General features: G+C 43.3%; 2 protein-coding genes across 2 annotated transcripts in view; one reads left to right on the plus strand and one right to left on the minus strand.

Moving 5' to 3' along the window:
* The window catches only part of LOC130162420 (ras-related protein Rab-26), a 67,811-nt gene that overhangs the window by 39,624 nt on the left and 6,386 nt on the right, over positions 1–21,801 (plus strand). Inside the window, exon 5 of the mRNA XM_056366153.1 lies at positions 6,559–6,611. Within this exon, the coding sequence (XP_056222128.1) occupies positions 6,559–6,611 (53 nt within the window). The remainder of the gene's footprint in view (positions 1–6,558; positions 6,612–21,801) is intronic.
* LOC130162419 (NHS-like protein 1) lies at positions 14,279–17,756 on the minus strand. Its single transcript, XM_056366152.1, has 3 exons — positions 17,729–17,756; positions 15,917–16,954; positions 14,279–15,283 (listed from the first exon to the last, which is right to left on the minus strand). The coding sequence occupies exons 2-3, from the start codon at positions 16,905–16,907 to the stop codon at positions 15,198–15,200; spliced, it is 1,077 nt and encodes a 358-aa protein (XP_056222127.1). The 5' UTR covers positions 16,908–16,954; positions 17,729–17,756; the 3' UTR covers positions 14,279–15,197.

A 21,801-nucleotide genomic window follows, 5' to 3' on the forward strand; every position in this document is an offset into this window, starting at 1 on the left:
AAACACTCGAACCTGCAGCTTATGTAATTGTGCAAAGAAAACTTTCTGATTTGCTGTATGCTCTAAAAAAAAAAAAAACAAAAACAGCGCCCTCTTCTTGTTTTTTGTTATAAAGTAATTAAACTGATTATCTTCTGGCCACAGGAAGCCGTCAGTATTTCTTGTGGTGGTCTTCTTCAAGATAAACAAATTTGTGTAAAAGGGAATTCTGTAATGATTTACTGCATGAGTAAATCATCTCGTTAATATTTCAGTCTCAGTTAATTGGTCTATTTCAGAGGTTTTTGAAACTGCTGATGGGGGGGCGGGCGAAGGGGGGGGGGCATAAAGCAAAGAGACTGGGAGGTCAAAAGGACAGTTCTCTAAAAGAATAACTACGTTTATTAGTTGTAGGTTTATGTAGTTGGGCCCATCAACAGTCTGAGCTGCAGCAGAGGAAATGGAGGAAACTGAAATAGTTTCTTACAAATGAAAAGTTGAATTCATAGAAAACGAAAAACACCTTTTCCTCGTTTCACACTGACCAGGAGTTTTACAGTGGCTGAAGTAGTACAGTGTTATAATAAGTTACGTTACTGAGCTGCTGAACTTCTGACTCGTGCTACTGTTAACCTACGTTTTAGTGTTTACTGATATCCTGTCATTGTCATAGTGGCCACGTAACACAATATTGCTTTAGCCATTGCTTCAATTTGCATCAATAAATCCCACTCCTTGTCAAAATCACAACTGAGTCAGTGGCTAAAAAAAAAGCCACAACAGAAAGGAAGCAGGAACACAGACGTAGTGACAGATGACAACTTCTACATCTATTTCTTATTAAATCACTGTCATTACCTCATTATGTCATTGCTCTGCTCTGCCTCATTCCGTCCCGCCTGCATCATCTTTTATTCCCTCTATTCCATCTTCTTGGGTCACTTCTTTCATCACTAATGAGCAACTGTGGGCCTCAATCAGCAGCAGCATGTGGGGGCGAAACGTATCCCGACTAAGACGGGAGGGCGGCAGAGGGAGCGATGATCAAGAGTTGAGCAGAGGAGGTGTGGATAAGGAAAGGAAAAATGGACAGAAGAGGACGGAGGGAAAAAACAAGAAAGGGAAGGAGGGAGGGAGATGGATGAAGAAGAAGGACTAGAAAACAAAACATTGAGGATATTGCTCCACTATAGAGAAAGCAATGAGCTGTGTGATCCATCCACCAAGCTTTCTCTGCCCCTCATGCTTACACACACACACACACACACACACACACACACACACACACACACACACACACTTACTAGCCTCTTGCATATTAAAACGGATGTGCAAGGTCACAGTCAAAGGCATTTTCGAAGCTTTATTCTTGGGCATGTGTGTGAAGTGAGTTGAGAGCAGTGGTTGAACCCCGAGAGCCTTCTAGGCCTTCAGAGGAGGCCAAATGTATCTGCATTTGAATATTGTTATTAATAATTATTCTCCGGTAATTCTAATTTTATAATTATTTTCCTCTAATTTTTGCCTCGTTTTCTATCAAGTTTACTTCAGAAATGAAAGTTTTACTGTCTGAAAACCATGAAATAGTGTTATCCAACCAGAGTTTTCTTTTTCTTTTTTTTTGTTGCCTCGCCAGAGAAAAGGTTAGCTGGCTCACTCATTGATTAGGACTTTGTAACTGCCACACAAGGCCTGATGCCCCCATAGCAGCTTGTGTTAGTTTGATTTATAGTAGGTGGGACCAAAAATCATTCCCCTTAGGCCTTCACAAAGGCTCAAGGCCAGCACTATCTCGCGGGGTTTACCTTTTGCTGTCCAGGGGTTTAAACTAGCAGATTAGCGATTTCAGTCAGTCAGTCAGAAAGCACTTGGAGCTGGTGCTCCTGTGAGTGTCGGAGCGTCTGTGTGAGACGCTTCAGTCAGTGATTGTTTGTTTTTAAACCTTATTTTGGGGCTGAGCGCAGCCCAGTCTGGATGTGATTGGTTGAAGGCCTGGCTCTAATATTCATGGTTTGCAGAAGAGATGCATATATTTGCTTGTGTCATTATTTACTAAAAGTCCCACATGTTGGTGAGTGTGTATGTGTGACTCCTAACACACAGGTGTGCATGCATGTGTATGTATGTCACCTAAAAACAACCATATGATTATAACTACATATGATTACATATTGTGATTGGCCAGTCCCAGCACATGCATGCAATACCTCTGCGCACCCTGAATGACAGACAATGTCGGTAAAAACTATAGATTTTTTTCGTGGCTCGCCCATACAGCAGGATTTCTCCAGATGTTCCCGATGGCCAGTCCCACTACGACAGATGTGTCCACTGTCAATGTGTTTGGGAGACAGAGGAAGGGAAGGAGAGAGAGAGTGAGAGGAAGGGCTGTGCACAGGTCTACAATGAAGATTTTATCCATTTAAAATAGAAACAAAATAGAAGATCAATATGAGCTGTCAATGTTGTCGTGGGCCGCCATTAATCAATCAGTGTGCAGCAAACACTGACACACGTGTTACCTGTTCATTCCTCTTTAGTACTTATCTGAAAGACCGTCTTCAAATATTAATGGATTCAGCCGTCAAAGGCCCGAGGAATTTAGTAATCGCATGTCGTGGTGATTGATACCCCCCCTTTCTAAATGGATGCCGTAGGAGGGAGCCCCCTGGGTTGTGCTTAGCTAGGAGAAGAGGCAGAAATGACAACTGCTGCTGGGACTGTCAGAGGAATAATGAAGGTGATGGAAGCAGGGCTCGCTGGTAGCAATTTCACATACTCTCTCTCCTACGTTCGTAGAGTAACATCATTGGCAGGTTGCAGCAACTTGCCTGAAGGGATAAAGTGAAGCTCATCACTCAGATAATATACACACACACACACACACACACACACAGACACACACACATAGTATTTTCATTAGCAGGTGTCCTCAATGTGGAGTAATCATCCGTGCGCTTTCTATTTTCAAGGCAGTAACAGACCAGAAGAGCGGCTGTTGGCAGTTGGTTACAAGCTGATGGAAATATTCTGGCAGTGTTGTTAGTGTGCATGTAAATCAGTTCAGTCTGTAACTTTTGAAACCACATTTAAATTTGATGTATTTCATAACTCTAAAATTTTCATGCCACACAGTGGCAGAAGAAACTTTTAGATGGTTTACTTCAGTGGACATACTACCATATAAATATATGCAATAACAAGAATAAGTACTGCACCTGGAGTTAGATGAGAAGATCCATACCACTCCATGCTAAATGTGAAGCTAGAGCCAGCAGCTAATTTGTATAGCTTAGCATACATGCAAAAACAGCTAGCTTGGCTCTGTATACAAATGGAAAAAATCGGATTATAACACAAAGATATTTTACTTATTCACGTTTTACTTATGCATTAAAATCTTAGCAGCATTTTAATGTTGTTGAATGTTGGGTGATATGACATTGAATCATCTTGTATCAGCATTTGTTCTGTATATAAAATGTTAATCTGCAGAACATATACTGTAGTGACTGTGACTGTCTAAAGAGTAAAAAGTATTTTACCCCTTTGATATGTAGTGGTAGTCGAAGCATAAAGCCTCTTAAAATGGAATTAACGACAGAAGTGGCCAATAACTTATAACACAGCCAAACTTTTTGACTTTATTGTTTTGATGTCACATCTTTTTAAAGGTTTTTGGGTCGTCCCGGTCCTCAGCTGGTTAGGAACCTCTCCCTAACTGAGTTTCTGTATTTCTATGCCGTCACTCAATCAAATAAAGGCCAAAAGTACCATAAAACAAAACCTCTAATGTTATAGATTTGAGGTTGTTTTTGGCTGTTGCAATAATTATACATTGTTTGTATTACACATTTCCATTACTCCTGCAACCACTGGTTAATGCTGTGTGCTGTAGTTCTGATCAATTACAGGTCGAAACCTTTTTATCCAAGTGATGGATTTTGCAGGCTTATGTTTATTTGTATTTGTATGCATAACTCAATGTGCATTGCTTGTTTATGTGGCTTATTTTCAAGGGACGGAGAGCAGCCAAGGTCAGTCAGTGATTATTGACGCAGATTATCATCTTAGAGATGATGGATGGCTGCGCTCTTTATGGATCACTTCACTCCATCAAACTCCATCTCTTCCTGCTCAGGCTTTCCCCTGCAGGAGGTTTGATAGTCAAGGTGGCCCACAGAGTCAAATATTTAATATTGTATCTATTGGTGTGCTAGCGGTTAGCAGTATTTAAAAAGCTGAAAACAACATCATCATCATTACCTTTTAAATTTATATGGAAAACTCTTCAGTTGTTAATTTACACATCCAGCACTTACAGAGCGACATAATCTTGCATTAGGAGGCGTGTGTCGGTGCCACCTGTCGAATCTTAAGTCAAATATTCTCATTGTAACTCTGCTTTTGGTTTCTTTTTTTCTTTCTCCTCGCTGGAAACAGCCGCCTGCTGAGGCTGTTAGATCAGCGAAAGTGAACCAATCATGACAGTTCAGTGAGCCAAAGCAAATTTTAGAGGCAGTGAGATTGCATACATTCATATCTAATCATTATTTTTTACTTATTATTTTCTACCCAGCGTGACGGCTTAATCACCCTGCTGTTGTTAAGACGCACAGCCATAATAATAAAAAGCAACAGGAATGCACTTTATAGCCCGTCAGCACTTTCTTCCTGTAAACATACCTGCCTTCTTATTATGGTCTGGTTTCTAGTCTCACGGTTTCTCTGTGAGAGTTTCGGTCTTTCTTTTAGTTTGTCTGTTTATTTACCTTAGTGTACGTCCGTCTTTTAATTTACTCCTCTCACCTTTTTATCTTCGCCTGTCTGTGTCTCGTGTCTCACCCAGACTTCCTGCATCTTTCAAAGTTGTTGTTTCTGTCTCGGGTTCACTGTTTTGCAGCGACAGTGAAACCTGCCTGTGATAAAAACTCTCCACTGCTGTGAGAAAATTCTCCAGCTTCATCTGTCTTGTGCTCTAGGCAAGATGGAATTGGATTAAGGGAGGGTGAAGGAAAGCAACTCCTTGCGGTCGACTCTGGTCTTCTGATAAACACCGGAGCCACTTGAGAAGGAAATTAACTGGTGGAGCAGGTTGCCTCTCTCTTTCTTTTGTCTCTCTTTCTTTCCACCCTCCTTCTTCTTCTTCTTCTTCTCTCTCCCCCTCTCTCTGTGTTTTCTCAGTCTGACAGAGGCAGACCACGCTCACGGTGATTACAACTCATTAAACACCCTTCATGGACTTGTCTGGCTGGAATAAACAAACAGAAGACTTAATCTAGAATAGATTGGTGAAAATGCGGCCATGGCCGAGGGGGGTGGAGGGGGTCGGGGCGTGGAGAAGGGGAAAAGAAACGGTGGAGGAATGAGGATGGAGTGAGATGTACGCAGAGGAGAAGATGGCTGCAGGGATCAGATGCAGTAGTGGGAGGAGAGGTGCTGTGGAGGTAATTAGCGTAGGATAATTCTTCCAAGTGAAGGTTGATCCAGCTGAGAAAATGAGCTACAATTGCCCCTGTAGGTGTAATGAGTTTTATAATACACACCCTCCGGTTCGTGCTAAAAAGAACTACCTGAGGTGGCGTTCTCCTGTTTGTCAGCACTGTGCAGCTGGGGGGTTGTGAGGTGTGAAGCTAATGCTGCGCTGAATGGGAGAGCTGAGCAGTTTCTCTTCATGCATTTCTCCTGTGTAAGATCCCAAAGCTCCTGTTGAAGCTCAAACAGAGGAACTTAGATATATAACAAACCTCTACAGTGTGTTAACAGAGGATAGTCCCTGTGCTACTGTACGGTGTTTTTGTTTTTATGGTGGACAAACATGGCTGCAAGATGCAAAGTTCTTCGTAGATGGTTCTGTTGTGACAGAAAATAATTAGATCATTGCATATTCCACATGGCTGCACAACACCATACACCACACATACATCTAATACACACAGTCATCCCGTGATAATCTTAGCATTTCTTTCCTGTCGATTATTACAGCAGTCTCCCAGAAATGTGTTCATATACAATACTCTGCAAAAGGTTTGTAGGCACTAAAACTAAAGGGAGGATGCTTTTCAAAAAATAATGCCACATATGGTTTTTATTTATCAATCAATGTCATACAAAGCCTGCACCAGTTCTCTGTATATTCTTCACACAGTTTTTGGAGGCACTTGGCAGGAAGGTTGTTCTTCCTCTGTGGATTCAGGCTGCCTCAGTGTCCTGTGTGTTTGTGTGTGTGTGTGTGTGTGTGTGTGTCTGACTCCATGATGTTGAGATCAGGGCTCTGTTGGGGTCAGACCATCTGTTGCTGGACTCCTTGTTCTCCGTGTCACTGAAGATAGTTCAGTGTGACTCTGGTTGTGATGTTCTGAATGAATGAAGGAGCGAGTCTTGACGGCCCCTCCCCCGATGGAACTGTGTGATGGAGAAGAATCTAAACATTTAAAGTGCCTGCATTATGTTCAGTGGCAAAAAACAAAAACAAATTTGAAAAAAATCAGCAGCTCATTCCCACTTAATTTTCTACAGTTGGTCATCTGTTTCTTTAATGACACATCATGCGTTTGCTTTTCTCCTCTCTCTCCGCAGCTCTTCTCCTCCTCTATGACGTCACCAACAAAGCATCCTTCGACAACATCCGGGTAAGAACAGTTGCACTCGTCTGTCACGTTCTCCCTCTTCCTTCACTCCTTCAGTGTCCATTGTTTTTGTCACGCCGCTCCGGGGGACACATATTTCACATTTAGCTTGGATCACTGTGAACCAGCCCCCAGATGGTTATTTTGTCTATTAAAATGATTTGGAGAGATGAAACTGAAAAGCATGGGTGCAGATTAGAGCTCACCCTATTCCCCCAAATGGATCCATCTCTTTGTAGTTAGCACCCGTCTCTCCCCTGAACTCGGCTCCCACTGTGATTCTCCTTCCCCCATTAGGTGCCACTCCCCCTCGTCTCTTTGTAGGTGCATTACCTTCCTTTGATTAACGCAGAGCGAAGTTAAGAGCAGAACGTGGCCGTTATAAAAGCGTGTGTCTTGTACATCAAGCAGGGAAATGGCTTCATGTCCATCTGGCTGGACTAATGCATTTACATCTGGAGTCTGTGTGTGTGTGTGTGTGTGTGTGTGGGCGGGATGCAAGTATGGCCTGAATGTGTGTGCGTGCTCATGCAGGTGTGTGTATGTGTGTGTGTAGGTGTCCAAATGGCTCATTAACAGAGGATAGAGAGCAGTCTCTGGAGAGAGACAGACTCAGAGCTTAGCTTCCCTCCAAACAGCTGGTTAGCATCATTACGTTTTTTAATAGTTTCTATTAAATCACTCTATCTGGTATCTGAAGCCTCGAATATGATGGGGAAGGGAAACAGAGGACAGACAGGGGAGAAGGAAAGATGATGTAAAGGAGCAAATTGATAATCAGTAAAGTGCACGTGAGTTTCTAGCTGCCTTTGACCTACTGAAACACAGAAGTTATTCTTTGGACAGAATCTCTTTCTGGTCCAACAGACAACATTGTTGTGTGTACAAAGTTGTTAGCAAGTGTTTTGACAGCTTTTAGCTTTTTAGCCTCCCACCATAGGAACTAGTGAGTGGGTGGTTAGTGGTGGTCAGTGTTATAAGTTTCTTCTTTCCTGCTGGAATGATTTGAGAACAGGTCATGGGTCTCACTTTGAGTGTCGGGGGGGGGGGGGGGGGGGGGGGGGGGGGCTCTCCAATCACACTGCCAGATATTCTCGGAGCAATCAAAGAACCGGAAGAGAGAAGATGATTTCAGAAATCAGAAAGCTTTTGTTAAAATAGAAAGTGGAGGCTGTGCAGCGAGAGGCGGCGTGCACACACAGAGATTCACATGTAATTGCATGGTTTGTTTTTTTTTTTTCATTCACTAGGAAGCAGCAGCTCTGTGTCTGTGTAATGTTTGAATTATCACTTCATTCAAGTGTTGAATGCAGGAGGGTGTTAGTCAGTGTGCACTTAAACACACGACACTCGACAGCATTAGCACAAGGGAAGCTCTAATGCTCCAGAGCAGATGTAAACACAGTAGGAGGCTAGTGGACTGTGTGTGTGTGTGTGTGTGTGTGTGTGTGTGTGTGTGTGTGTGTGTGTGTGTGTGTGTGGTGAATATACTGCATGTGGTCCCTGTGGAGAAGTGAGACAGCACACACACACACACAAACACAGAAAGTCAATTTTCTGCTAGTTAATATTCATCTAATTACAACAAAATGCAGATTGTGCAGGCCTAACATGCACACACGCACACACACACACACACACACAGAAGCTTCTTTCTGACTCTCACCTGTTTGATGTGTTCTCGTCACACACTGCGCCGTGGTGGCAGGTGAAGCAGTGACACTGACAGTCCAGCAGCGCATTGAAATTGCGGTGTCGGGATTCACCGCGTGTCGTGCATCATCCACCCACCTGCTCCGCGCAGGTCAACAGCACACAGCACCTGTGTTTGTCATTTTTGTCGCTTCGGTGTTTGCTGCAAGTAGACCTTGTTGTTGTACTTGTGTTACACTTGGTAGACTGCATATGAAAATATATTTATTCAGGTACATGTTTTGAATAAGTTTCTTGTATATTTTTACTTCATTTCAGAATAAAATATCCATTTTTACTGCATGACACAGCTGTACCAACTGGCTGCATTTAAACTGGAGATCGAACATGTAACTATTTAAAGTGAAATTATATCTTTACTTGAAAGAGTACTAATTATAATCCTAAATCACCGTTCAAGATTAAACTAATCCTAAACCAAGGTCTGAATCGAAATTTACAATTACTGCCTCCACCGACCAGTCGAGTTGATCAAGAGTGAACAGATGTGGCACAATGTCTTTTTCTGACCACGTACACAAGATACTGGAACTAGATGCTGCTATAAAACATCGTGCTGCTTAAATGTCTTGTTTGTTGTCCCTTGTCACTGTTAAACGTTATAAAGAAGGAAGAAGAATTTACATTTATTTACATATTTTTTCTCTTTCTGTTGTCAGACAACTGAACAAGTCTGAAGTGTTTATTTAATCCTACAAAATAAAAGCTGTTAATCAGTCATTTCCAACCTGCGGGGATAAAATCATTAAATGTAATTTGAGTCCAGGTTAATGACAATGGCTTTGCTGTGTATTTATTTAAACCTCAAAGAAAGTTAGTACAGTTTCAACTTCTAACTTTCTGTTCTCATCATCCTGCTGTTCTGTCCTCACCCCCCCCCCCCCCCCCCGGTCTCAATTTGCTCCAGTTACATCCTGTTCAATTTGCAGCACTGCTAACGGCGAGGACACATTTTGTTTAAAGTTGGAGAAAATAAGAGAAAATAGAATTTACACTTTTTTCCAAATGTATTGAAAAGGAAGTCTGAGATTCCTTTAGGTGCGTTTTTGTTTTGTTTGCAAACTCCAAGTGGCTTTCATGTGTGTGTCACTGATGAGAGGCTTTCGTGTGGCCACAGATCGATGGAGTGCTTCTCCCCTATCGCTCAGTTTGGCCCCGGCGGCCAGCTCCAGGAAGAGTCCTGGTTGGTCCAAACTTCTTCCATTTAATAATAATGGAGGCCGCTGTGTTCTTGGGAGCCTTCAATGCAGTAGATTTATTTATTTATCTATTTTTGTAACCTTCTCCAGACCTGCACCGCCAACACCAGCCTGTCTCTGAGATAAATCTCCAGTGTCAAAGCAAAGTGTCCGAATACTTATGTCAATTGGATATTGTCTTGTTTTTTTTTTCGCTTTAATAGATTTGAAAAAAACTAAAAAATGCAGTAAAAGGCTGCGACATGACATAAAATGTGAAAGCAGAGGGTCAGGGGTCTAAATCCCCTCTGAACATGTGAATACTGTTTCTATAGAGCTGCAAACACGTCAAGGCTGCTCCGCTTTCACATGCATCGTAACCCACAGAAATACACCATATAAGCATTGATACTATAATTTTGCCCAGCTTCCTCATTGGTCAAGGACATGTTGACAACAAATTTGTACTTTACTGGTTACCATGCCAACCTGTTGACGATTATTAGTTTTTACCACCAATGCAGCAATCCACCTTCACCATCACTGTCAGCATTGTGTGGCAGGAGCAGATTGGACCTTGAATGTCTCTCACCGTGGCATCAGCACATCGTGTCCACATTCTGTGCAGGGACACTTCGAGAGACACACACACACACACACACACACACACACACACACATCCCGGTGTGTCCAGTGAATCCGTAATGATAACGCTTCGTATGACAGCGCTGTCGACAGCTGATGTGACCTTGGGAGCCAAATTACAGTCATTTATACAGAATGATAATAGCTCCTTATACACAGTGTCTTCCTCATTTCCTTCAATAAAAACTCGTTGACGTTGGTGGCTGTCTTTTCCCCCTCGGAGAGCTGGCCGTGAGCGAACACCGCTTGCGGGAGGTAGATGCCAGCTCGCTCATTTTCTTGTGCTTCAGAATAATTACCTGTCTTCTGTGGAGATTGGCTGCTGCGGGCAAATCTCTTGCGTTTGCCGTCTTCAGATCTTGTGAAGGACTGTGCTGTCACTGTTGTTCGCCTCTTTTAGGGCACGATGTAGAGCCTTTAAACCAAAACAAACTGCAGCAGAAAAGTAGACTACAGTGAAACACCGCTTCGTCACAGTATTACCGTATATCACACAGTAGATGAGCAAGGGAAAAAAGAACGGAGCGACCGAACCGGACAAACTTGGTGTCGTTTGAAAAGTGTCATTAAGAAATTCGTTCCTTCAAAATTTTGTGCCCCTAGATGCTTTCTACATGGAGCGGTGACACACACACACACACACTGCTCTCCAGTTGTAATAGTAGGATTACTGCACGCATGAAGATTTTTCATTAGTCTGATGCCTTTAAACCATTGAATCTTTTACAACCTCATGTCAGGGCTTTACAGCAGCTACTGGCACCGTGCACCCTGTTGTTGGCTAAAGACACTGCTCAGTTGCAGATTTCCACTCACTCACATGCCAGACACACACATATGAACACACACACACACACACACGTACACACACACACAGATTTTATTGGCATTGACCGGCACGCTTGGGCACCGAGGCCACAGAGAAAAATCATTAAATCATTAAATCACTGAAAGCCTTGGTACAGCAGGGAGGCTTTGTTGTTCAAGAGATTCCCAACAACAGTAAAGTAAAAATCAATGTGATGTACACCCAGTGTTAGCTGGCACACAGCCAGACAAATTGCTCAGGTGGGGGGGGGGGGAATTAGCTGAGTGTAGGGAACAGAATTACATTGTGTGTTTGGGGAAAATATGATCAGTTGAGTTGTTTTTTTTTCATGTGATCTGTTGCATTTACCACCTGTTGTTCTGTTCCCACCGTCTTAATACGACACTGACATGGAGTGACCCCTTCTCTGCGTGACGACACTGTGAAAGAAGAAGAACAGAATCCACAGACCTCACACACAATTACATATTAAAGTTCAGCTTACGTCCAGTGCAGCCTCAGGACCACAGGGATGGAAACCAGCCAGATAGAAGGACGTATGGTCACAATCTCCTGAGTAACAGCGTTAAATAACATTACGATGTCACAGTGAAGTTGACCTTGGACCATTCGAATATAAGTTTTATCCTATTAGACGTTTGTGTTAAATTAGTCTCATAATTTCACCTTTTGACCTTTCGACCACCAAAATGAAATCAGTTCATCCTGGAGGCTCAAACTGAATGTTTGTGCCGAATTTAAAGGAATTCCCTGGAGGCGTTAGTGAGATACAGATGTACGACCTGAAAACAGCGCGCAGGCATTAAAAGGCAGGGAAACTCAGGAAACAAACTGTGCATATGGGAATGAATCCCGTCTCCTAGAACTTACATTTCCATACAACTGAACTGCAACAGCACATACATTCTGCAGGACAGGTCATCTCTGGCTGGATCACTTGAATGAAGCTGTACATACAGTAACGGCAGCAGAGGTGGTAGCATGTGGTAGAGGTGGAGACACATGTAGAAACCACAGGGCTAAAACAAAAATGGTTTTGGGTTGCACAGTCTCTCTGATACCAGCGTAGACGTTGGGGAATCTCGGTGCCAGTTTGCCGTACTGAGCTGCAGAGAAACCAAAACAAGCCACGCAGTTGATTGGCAGGCAAGGGTGGCGATGCTCTGCTCGTCTTCGTCCTTTCTGTGGCCAAGCAGAAAATGAACGATGCAGCAGCTCTCTGCAGCTCTCTGCCTGTTTATAGCTCTGAATCAAATGAAATATGTCCCTCTTTCTCCTTCCCCTCTCTCCTGTTCTGTCTCCCTACACGGCACATTGGCTGATTTCTCTCCAGCTTCCCTTCACAGCCCTTCACATTTCCTCTAGACTTTCTGCTTCCTCTTCTGTTTATTAGTCATGTTTTCTCCCTTCTGTCAAGGCAGCTTTCGAAAATTCTAAATTAAACCAAGTTTTTCACCCTCTTCTCCTGTGATTAAAAATGGAATTTTTTTTTTCCCCTCATTCTTTTGTCAAAGAGCCGTAGTTCATCAGACAGGACGACGGAAAACAGCGAAAGGCCAAAGTGTGTCTCATGAATATGTAACAAAAACAAGGAGCAAGAGAAGAAGCTGTGAAAGGCTTATTGCAGTTTGTGTAGCACCTGGAAGTCCACACACACACACACACACACACACACACACACACACACACACACACACACTCAGTGCAGGAGGCTAAGTGGGATAATAAGTGTGGGTCTGTTCTACGTCCGCTGCTCTTCTCAGTCTGAGGGATGAAAGATCTGCTCCTCTCGTCCTTTTCATCCGCCTCATCCTGTTCCTCCTCGGAGGCGGAGTGCGTCCTTCATCTCATTTAGACTCCTGAGACTTTTTGTTCCTTTTCGCTCTCTCTTCCAGTTTCGGTTATTAGTCACTCAGTTTGAGTGAAAACTTGTATCTGCACCATGTGTGTTCGGAGTGTCTTTTTTCCGGAGCGTTTGATCCTCCAGCTCACTTCTGGTTTGGCAGCGACAGAACAATGTCTTTTGAAATGAAATCACCGAGATGCCTTTATATTACACCAGAGAAAGAAGCCTTTTGTGTGAAGCGTTGCGTTTTATATTGTTGGTCAGTTTAGTTCAGCCTCTTTTTAAGGTAAGGTGCGGAAAAAGTGTCACAACCGTGTGATAGAAGGAACATATACACGCCGTGTCAGACAAGACATCTTCAGAACATCGGTGTGGCCCTACTCTGGTTGACTTGCTGCCATTGTTCTGCTCATCACTGTCTCAGCCGCCTGAGGCATCTGAACTCCTGGTCATCGTCTTATTACTGGAGACGAAAACCTTTATTTTTTACTCCACGTAGATCATAAACCCTCGATATGTAAACATGACTCATTGACTTCCACTTTTCTTCCACATGCAATCATTACAAAAAAACTTTTCCTCAATGATTTGTAGTTCAGCAAATGTAGAAAGTGAACCGAGAAGGAAATATGAGATACACCAGCTTCGTATTTGCATGCACATGGTGTGGTACAGAGTGTGTGTGTGTGTGTGTGTCTGGGTTTGGGGTCTCTGCATGTGTTTGTGTGTGTGAATGATGATCTGCAGTCCCACCACTCACCTGCCTGCAGCGTCGCTTCCAGCCTACACTGCAGATCTCTCTCCGCTTCGCTCGACACGCAGCAGCTCATCTCAGCGGATCAAACCCAGATTCATTCAACTTCCTCCATCCAAACTTCTCTTTCTGCATCTTTTCACTCCACATTTTCCCGCAGAAACAAAACCAAATATTTCACTTTAGAAGATAAGATGGGAATCTTAAACGTTAGTAGATATAAATATTACACTATTGTTAAAACTGAAAGACAAATCTTACATTTACGTGCAGAAGTAAAAGACGAGCAAGAAATTGCACTTGTGCACCGACTCCATTTCCCTCGGTTAGGACCAAATTGCAGGAGTCTTGCCGTTTAGTCTTAGTCTGTCGCTTCCTTTTGATTCAGGTCATAGGAAACTTTGGGTCATTTAAAATGAAGTGTGACAGAGGTTCATTCTCTCATTGTTACATTTTCTTTTGGATCCTCTCGTCCACCGACTGCTGTTGCACACACCCTGCGATCAGTGTGATGAGCATTACTCTGCATCTTTAAGAGCCTGATTGTTTGTCGTCAGTAAAAACACACGGATAAACACAGCTGTGCTTTTTGTTATTGTCCTCAGATAAGACGAGATTCTCTGCTCTTTGCATCATATTGCATAGATTTTAGAGTGTGTGCATCCGCCAGGCAAACACTCCAACTCTACCCAAGTATCGTGGTGTGTCTCGTAAAGGACCCGCCAAACCTGAACTGGAGCAAAGCAGCAGAAATTCATCTGCAGGCAGAGTGTCGGAGACGTCACACACTGTAGGAATCACTGATAAAAACAAACAAAAGAGTTTGAATCTTACACAGAATATATTAAAAATGAATCATAATCCAGCACTGACATGGCTCCAGTAATTTTAGGGCCGTGATCATCTATTTAATCGTCTATAAAATATAAAAAAAATAATGAAATAATGACAAACACCATTCATATTTGACCAAAATGAATATATTCAACCATGAGTTTAACTGTTGACGATTTATTCAACCAACAATGAAAAACAAAGATTCATGTAATGACAGGAAACTGCACTTCAACTACTCCAGTAATTAACTTATCAACTAATATCAGTGTTGCTGCATAAGTTCAACTTTATTATATTATACATATTATTTATATTTTTAATTCAAGTAACATACTGTCAAGGAAACACATGAGGCACATTTCATAGACTGTACAGGCAGATATACAACAGTAACTTCAAGGGAAACTTAGTGATTAATGAGCTTTATCAACAGTCAGCAGGAAACACATGCAACAACTGCCGGGGTTTGTTTCTTCCTACACGAGGCCACGCCCCCTCAGAGCAGAGGAAGAGGAAAGAGCAAAGTCACATTTCCACAACAGAGAGGAGTCGGCGAGATGTTTACAGCCGAGATCCAACAGGACTGAAGTCGGTAAAGCGGTTAAAGAAAAAGCTACTCAATACAGAAAACCGGCGTTTGCAGAAATTTCAGTACCTTGATTTAAAACAAACAAACAAAACAAAACAAAAAAATGAAATGCCTATAGTGTTCCATCCTCATCTACATGTACCATCTGTGAGGGATTTCACACCGCCTGGTAGGAGAAGGTGTTGAAGGATGAAGATCTCAGATTTCTCTGCCCGGGAAGCGCGGAGTGGCGCTCTGCCTCTCGCAGCCGGCGTCCAGACGCAGCTCTGCGCCAACACGGAGATCTGTGTCATTGTAGGAAAATCAATCAAGATAATCAGGGTGAAACTGGCATCTGCACTTAGATCTTCAGTGCTGTGCATCATCATCATCTTCGTATACTACTACAGCAACAGCTCATGATGGGGACTACAACTCAGTTTGTTAATACAGTTGTACCATGATGCAACTTAATGAAGCAATTAAGTTGCATCATGGGAAGTGTAGGATTCCAGTGTTTCTGGTGCTTGATCCAAACTAGGAACTAAAAGAGAAAATCAGGGCCTTTAATAGACTGGTATTGGCTAAAATAAAGCTAATCAATATCCAAGCCTTTCTTTATGATACTCTGCTCTCCTCTCCCACAGCCGGGCTTTTCCAGTGCAGCTTTATTACAGTATTACTAAATTACAGTGGGATGTAAGTGAGCAGTAGGTCATATCAGCTGTCACTCCTTTTTATTATTTTTAAACTCTGATTAACTTAACGAGTGTTTCTGTAGTTCCTCAGTAATGATAAGTACTTCAAGTATTTTAAGTATTTAAGTTACCATCATTCTCTATTGCATCATCTGTCACGTACTTGCTCAGCATTTCCTCTGTGCACTGATGTATTTAATGGCAGGTTGAAGGTTGTGATTTATAGTTTTGAGTACTTACCTGTTTTTGCAGGATGCAGGCCGCCGCCGTTCACAGTCTGATTGGGGCGTTTAGGTTTGGGCGTGTAGCGTTGCCACGAAAGAGCAATCAGTTGCGCAATTTGTCTGGCCATGGAGGATTTCCGCGGAACAGGCGGTGGTGTTTTGCGCGGCTGAGCCGTCGCCTTCACCTCCTCTTCATCCGCCTCGCTGAAGACGTCGTCGGACTCGTTCGAGTGGGCGACCGGGCGGAGGTGCACGGCGCACAGATCATCAAGCGTCACCGCAGGCAGAGGGGCCGGGAGAGATTTGACGAAGGCTGAGGAGTCCGAGTGGTGCCGGCGGGTCGGTTTGGGCCTGAGCAGGGGTTTGGTTCTAGAGGAGGGGTCTTCATCAGGAGGGCTGTCTGGTTGAGAAGTCGGGGCAGGACTAAGTTTGGGGTCAGGAAAGACGACGGGGAGGGGAATCTGCAGAGAAAGCCTTTTAGTGCGATCCCGCGGGGATGTGAAGCTGGACTTTGGCTGCACCTTCCAGCCCAGAGGGTCGCGGCCCGTGATGAAGGACGTCTGCACGGGAGGAGGAGAGGAGCAGGATGAGCTGATGGAGGAAGAGGAGGAGGAAGATGAGGACTGACTTGGTGAGCTAAAGACCCCGATGTGGGGGCAGGAGTAGCGTTTGGATGAAGCATCAGTTGCCGAGTGAAGGCTGAGGAGAGATGCTCGTCGTTGAGGAGGCCGCGGCTCCTTCTTGTTCTTCCTCACAGCAATGACGGCGGTCGAGCACTTGCTGAAGTCAGCTGACCACCGGCGCTGGTGAGACCCGGGGGTCACACCGGAGGCGGGGACTGTTAGCAGAGAGCGCTCCCCGGGCACCTGGCTGAGTGGTCGGACTTGTCCTGACCTCGGTCTGCCCTTGCAGTCTCCGTTCTGTGATCTGTGGCTCACGTGATTAACGTGAGCGTAGCCACCGTTGACGAGGGCAGCGCCATTAACAGCAGCGGTGCCTTTACTCATCTTGTTCGGTGGAGGAGGAAGTCTTTGCCAGGTCCCGTAAATAACCCCTGTGAGGAGAAACATAAAAACATAGAGAGAGAAAGGGGGGAGGATGGGGGTGAGGGCGAGGTTACTGTTTTTGAAAAGAGGAACAACAGACGCCCTTCCGGACTTCTCGAATAGAGTTTCACGTTTGTTTCACAACCCAATTCCTTTCCACAGCAAAGCTGGAGAGGACGTGTCAACACCCGTCAGTTGTGGGAATATTTAAAGGGACTCAATTCATCCACTGGCAAACTATCTATTTTAATTTGAAAAGGTAATTTTGACACTTATATAGTGACATAAATAATTGCTCAACTACTGTTTAGCTTGTAGCCACAATATTAAGCTACTGTAACAGTAGTGCACTTGCAAAAGTAATCTCAGTAATATCCTTTATACAATAATATAATAGCCTAAAGTTTTGCTAACATTAATTAGCATTAGCCACCATAAACTAATCATACAAGACAAGCCTGACACAGCAAAAAATCCTGGCTATATTGAGTTTTATTACTTCAATTCAACTTTTCATTTGCAAGAAGAAGATTGTTCATTTTCCCTCACAGAAGTTGCACAGTATTGCTTTAATTAAACTTACAATATATAGTTGGTTTGATTAAAACACAATATTTTGCATGCTAACAAAAAATAAACATAAAATTCACCTAAAACAGTTCAGATCTAGAAATGTATGACTGTTTTTTTTGCACCCAAACACTTAAACTGAACACTGGCATGTTTACATTGTGCACGCCTTTGTGCCAAGATGTTAAAGCTAAGTGGAAAACATTTTTTACCTGCAGTGCTGTGTTGCTCTCAGTTCACATCCAGACTTGACTAATCTCCTTCTTTCACCTCTTTCTTAATATACCACTCTTTGTGTCTCCCCACCCATCCAAGTCCAACCACAACTTCCTCATATAAACGCCCAGAAACCCACAGTTCTCATTTCACAAACAAACAAACACACACACACACACACACACACACACACACACACCAGTAAGGGTTGATTAACAGCTGTTTTCATAATAGCATAAAGAACACCGTGAGAAAGTATATGCATGTTCATGAGAATCACGTTTCACACAGCTCAAACACATTTAAACTGATGGATCATAAATCCAAGTCTATGACCGACCATAGCTTCACTCTAGCTACTGCTATGAAACTATTTTTAGTAATAATCCACAGCTTCCTCAGTGTAAACTAATGCAAATTCTACTGTGTGTCAGCAGCTGATATGAGAAGTAGTGGTTTAACTTACAGCCAATCAGTTCACCGACACCATGAAAGAACACGAGCTCCTTCCTTACCCGGTTTTCTGAAGTCTGAGGTACAAGAACATTGTGTCTCGCAAGAAACTAGAGTAAGTGAGTTGAGTTCGTGTCCATCGTCATTTCAGTCGGTTGCATTCTCAGATAAACAGTCCGACCACTTACTTGAAATTTCACAATGAACCACTTTGTGCTTCACAGATTCACCTGCAGGCAGGAACATTTCAACCACACCTAGTGGCTTTTGCTTTAGGGATGGCAATGTCGGCCAATCAGGTCGAGCTCTTTGGTCCAGACTGAAATATCTGAATTCCTAATGGATGGTTTCGTCATGACATCAGATATTAATGGTTTCCAGAGGATGAATCCTAATGATTTTGGAGATCTCTTCACTTTTCATCTACTGACATTTTCGCTTACTCAGCAAAAGAGACTTTGATACAGACATTCACAGTTCCCAGATGTGCTTTGAAAATGTTAGCATGCTAACCTGCAAGCAGAATGTAACTTCTTTCTTTCTCAAATATTTCTACTTTATAATGATTTAGGACCTTAAAGCCTTTATGTGTAGGCTTTCCTATGATGACATGAAGACACAACAATTCTATATATAGCAACTTTAATATTGACAAAGTGGTTGGTGGTTTAGACTTTTATTGTTGTAATAACCACAATAAAAACAGGCTTGAAAAAGAGAAAAAATCCTCCCTGGTGACATTATTTCACAGGGATAAATCTGGCAGCCTGTTTCAACTTTCAACAACACTTCTTCTGACACAAATTGGTTTTAGTGATTGAAACTTTTTGCTTATTGATTTCAAAGGTGAAGTTCAAGAAGCTGTGTGTAATGGTTAGACAGAAGTTGTTGTTGTTTTTTTTGGTCACATTTCGAGGTTGTTTGCATCTTCTGTGAGAGCTAAAAATAAGCAGCGCTCACATGATTGTGCAGGAGCCTCCGCAGCCGGTGCATTCAGCAACGTCATTTATCTTTGTACAAAAACGCAGAGGCTGTGCACAAAGTGTCAACCCTGAAAGCTTGTACCAGCGCCGTAAATCTAATGGCGTGTCACGAGCCATCACATGTCGACCGACACATACACGTGTCCTCCTCCCATGCTCCAGCCCGCCGTGTGAACTCTGACGCTCGGCGTTGACAGTGAGCCCCTTTGAAGTTTGACGAGCTCAGAAGCTGCGTTCCCTCTCCCACTTCCTCCTAATCCACCCACAGGCCTCCGAGATCTTTCGCGGCTGTGTGAGTAATTGGCAGGTTCGCGTGTTATTGAGATTCGGGGGGGGGCGCAAGGTGAGGGGCTCAGTGCATTAATCTCTGTGTAATGAAATGATGTAAACCACCGGGGAGGCAGCGCAGGATACTGTAAACCTGCAGACGAGTGGAGGGAGGGAGGGATGGAGGGAGGGGGGGATTACAGCCGAGCTGAGTGGTTTTCATGTGATGAGACACAGAGAGAGGGATGGGGAGGAGGGAGGGAGGATGGGGAGGAGGGAGGGTGCAGGAGGAAATCTGTGTTTACTGTTCAGTATATTTGTGTGTCTCTGCCAATGAGAGAGAGACGTGACCTTTTTCTTGCAGTTTCCATTCGATAACAATAAAGTACATTTGCCTCTGTTCCCCCTCCGGTCAGAAGTGGTCAACATGTGCTTGTTGATGCTTGAAATGTTAACAGCGGCCCTCTGCTCAGCCGGACGTCTCTGCTCATGTTGTGTTAGGGGTTATGTTTCTTTTGGTGTCCGACGCCGCTGTTAGTAGTTACTAGTTTACGTCTCTCTACTTCTCTCGGACAGAAGTTGCGCTTTTGAAATACGACTGTGTTTGAAGCCGGAGGGAGGACGGAGAGATTGTAAGGTCCGACGCTAAGAAGCAAAAAAAAAAAAGACATTGAGAAATCAGTGCTTTATGTTTCTTTGTTGACAGTGTTGACGGAGAGATTTCTCTGGCTGAGCACAGGGAGGCTCAGCGGAGATGGACTGCACTGCTCTGTGGAAAATGGGGAGATCTGAAGACTGATCCCTGCAGGTTTACCAGCAAAATGATTAAAAGAAACATGTCAGTTTCTTGGGTTTTTCTCGTGGAAGGATTCAGCGATCCGAGTGAGACAGCTGGTCCCGCACTGGAAGGGGTTCGGAGGATTCCTGGATGTATAAAATGTCACAGGTTTTAAATGGTTTTTAAACTGTTTGGTTGAGCAGAGGAGCAGAAGTGTTGGAGCTGCGATAGCTGAACTCCGCCTGATTAAAGTTACACTGGTCTGAATGTTCAGCTGCCTTTACAATCTGACGTATGCCGTAGGAATTAGTTTATTACATATATGTCAAAGTGAGTCACACGTGCTGTGAAATATTTTTCCTTGGTAGATATTTTGGTGAAGGACATTACTGATGAAATGTCTCCTTTTCCTCTTACGCCCTAACAACATCTTCCCTCTCAAACAGTGTCGGTGTTTTGACATGACCTTGACCTGCTCTTAAACGCTGGCTTCATCGCATAAGCTCTCCATTTCATTACAGCCACCGACCATCTTCTTCCTCTCATTCTCATCCGCTCTTAACAGCAGAATCTCAGAATAGCTCATCGTCCTTCACGATATCCTGTGAACAGAAAATGAAACAGGACGAATACAGTGAATACAAATCCTACAAATCCTCCTCTGGCTGATTAGTTCGTTTCTTTATTATCTTTAAATTCATTTTACTGCCAGAAATTACAACTTTTCAAGATTTTTTAATGCGTAATGGTTGAAAGTAAGATTGGATTTAGATCTAATCACACACACAAAAGCACACACACATATAGTATCTGCTGAGAGAACGTTAAGGGATGGTAATTTCCATAACTGAAATGATTTCCATAATCACATGGGCTAATTAGAGGCATGAAAGCACGGCAGCTTTGTGGCTGTAATGTAAATTATTGTAGCCTGCATTAATAATCCTATTTTACTCCGAACGCATCGTCATCACGAGACACAGGCGCGCTGCTCAGCTACATGTACAGTATACTGTGGGGGACTGGAGATAAATAAAATAAAGAAACAAGAAAGAAGAGTTCACGGACCTTTCCACCTCCATGAAGCGACGTCGTCGTTTTGCAGAGCTGATCGTTTTTCATTTGTTTTATGAGTTTTACTGTTTGATAATAGTTGAAATCACTGGTTATTATTCAGCGGCCTGTGGACCCCACTGGTTGGTGGCTGGCTTCATCACTCTTTTGCTCCCGGCTGCACAGTGGAAGCAGAACATCAGCAGCACTGGTCTTCTGTCAGTGGAGGAGTTCAGCCACAGAGTTTGTGTGCGAGTCGTAACAAAAAACGACTCTTGGCTTTTCGGGGTCACACGTGAAGTGATGCTTGTAGACAACTGATGCTGGTGAAACTTAAAAACATTTGCTCTGTCGTAAGCCTGTGAACAGAATCTTATCTCTGCCGTGGCTCCGGGATGTCGTGGTCACATTTCACAAGTAGAACATTTTAAAGCAACTCTGTTTCCTAGAAATTGCGCTCATGTATTACTAAATGGACGTGGTGACAAATGTGATAAATGTAAATACTTTTTAGAGGCAGTGAATGTTTGAATGT

Source organism: Seriola aureovittata, chromosome 21 (genome assembly GCF_021018895.1).
Source record: "Seriola aureovittata isolate HTS-2021-v1 ecotype China chromosome 21, ASM2101889v1, whole genome shotgun sequence".
In the NCBI taxonomy this organism is placed as follows: domain Eukaryota; kingdom Metazoa; phylum Chordata; class Actinopteri; order Carangiformes; family Carangidae; genus Seriola; species Seriola aureovittata.

Excerpts from the sequence above, each read along its gene's own strand:
- LOC130162419 (XM_056366152.1), bottom strand. The coding sequence starts at position 16,907 with ATGAGTAAAGGCACCGCTGCTGTTAATGGCGCTGCCCTCGTCAACGGT. Across the intron at positions 15,284-15,916 it reads CCTGCATCCTGCAAAAACAG|ATCTCCGTGTTGGCGCAGAG; the intron begins GTAAGTACTCAA and ends ACAATGACACAG.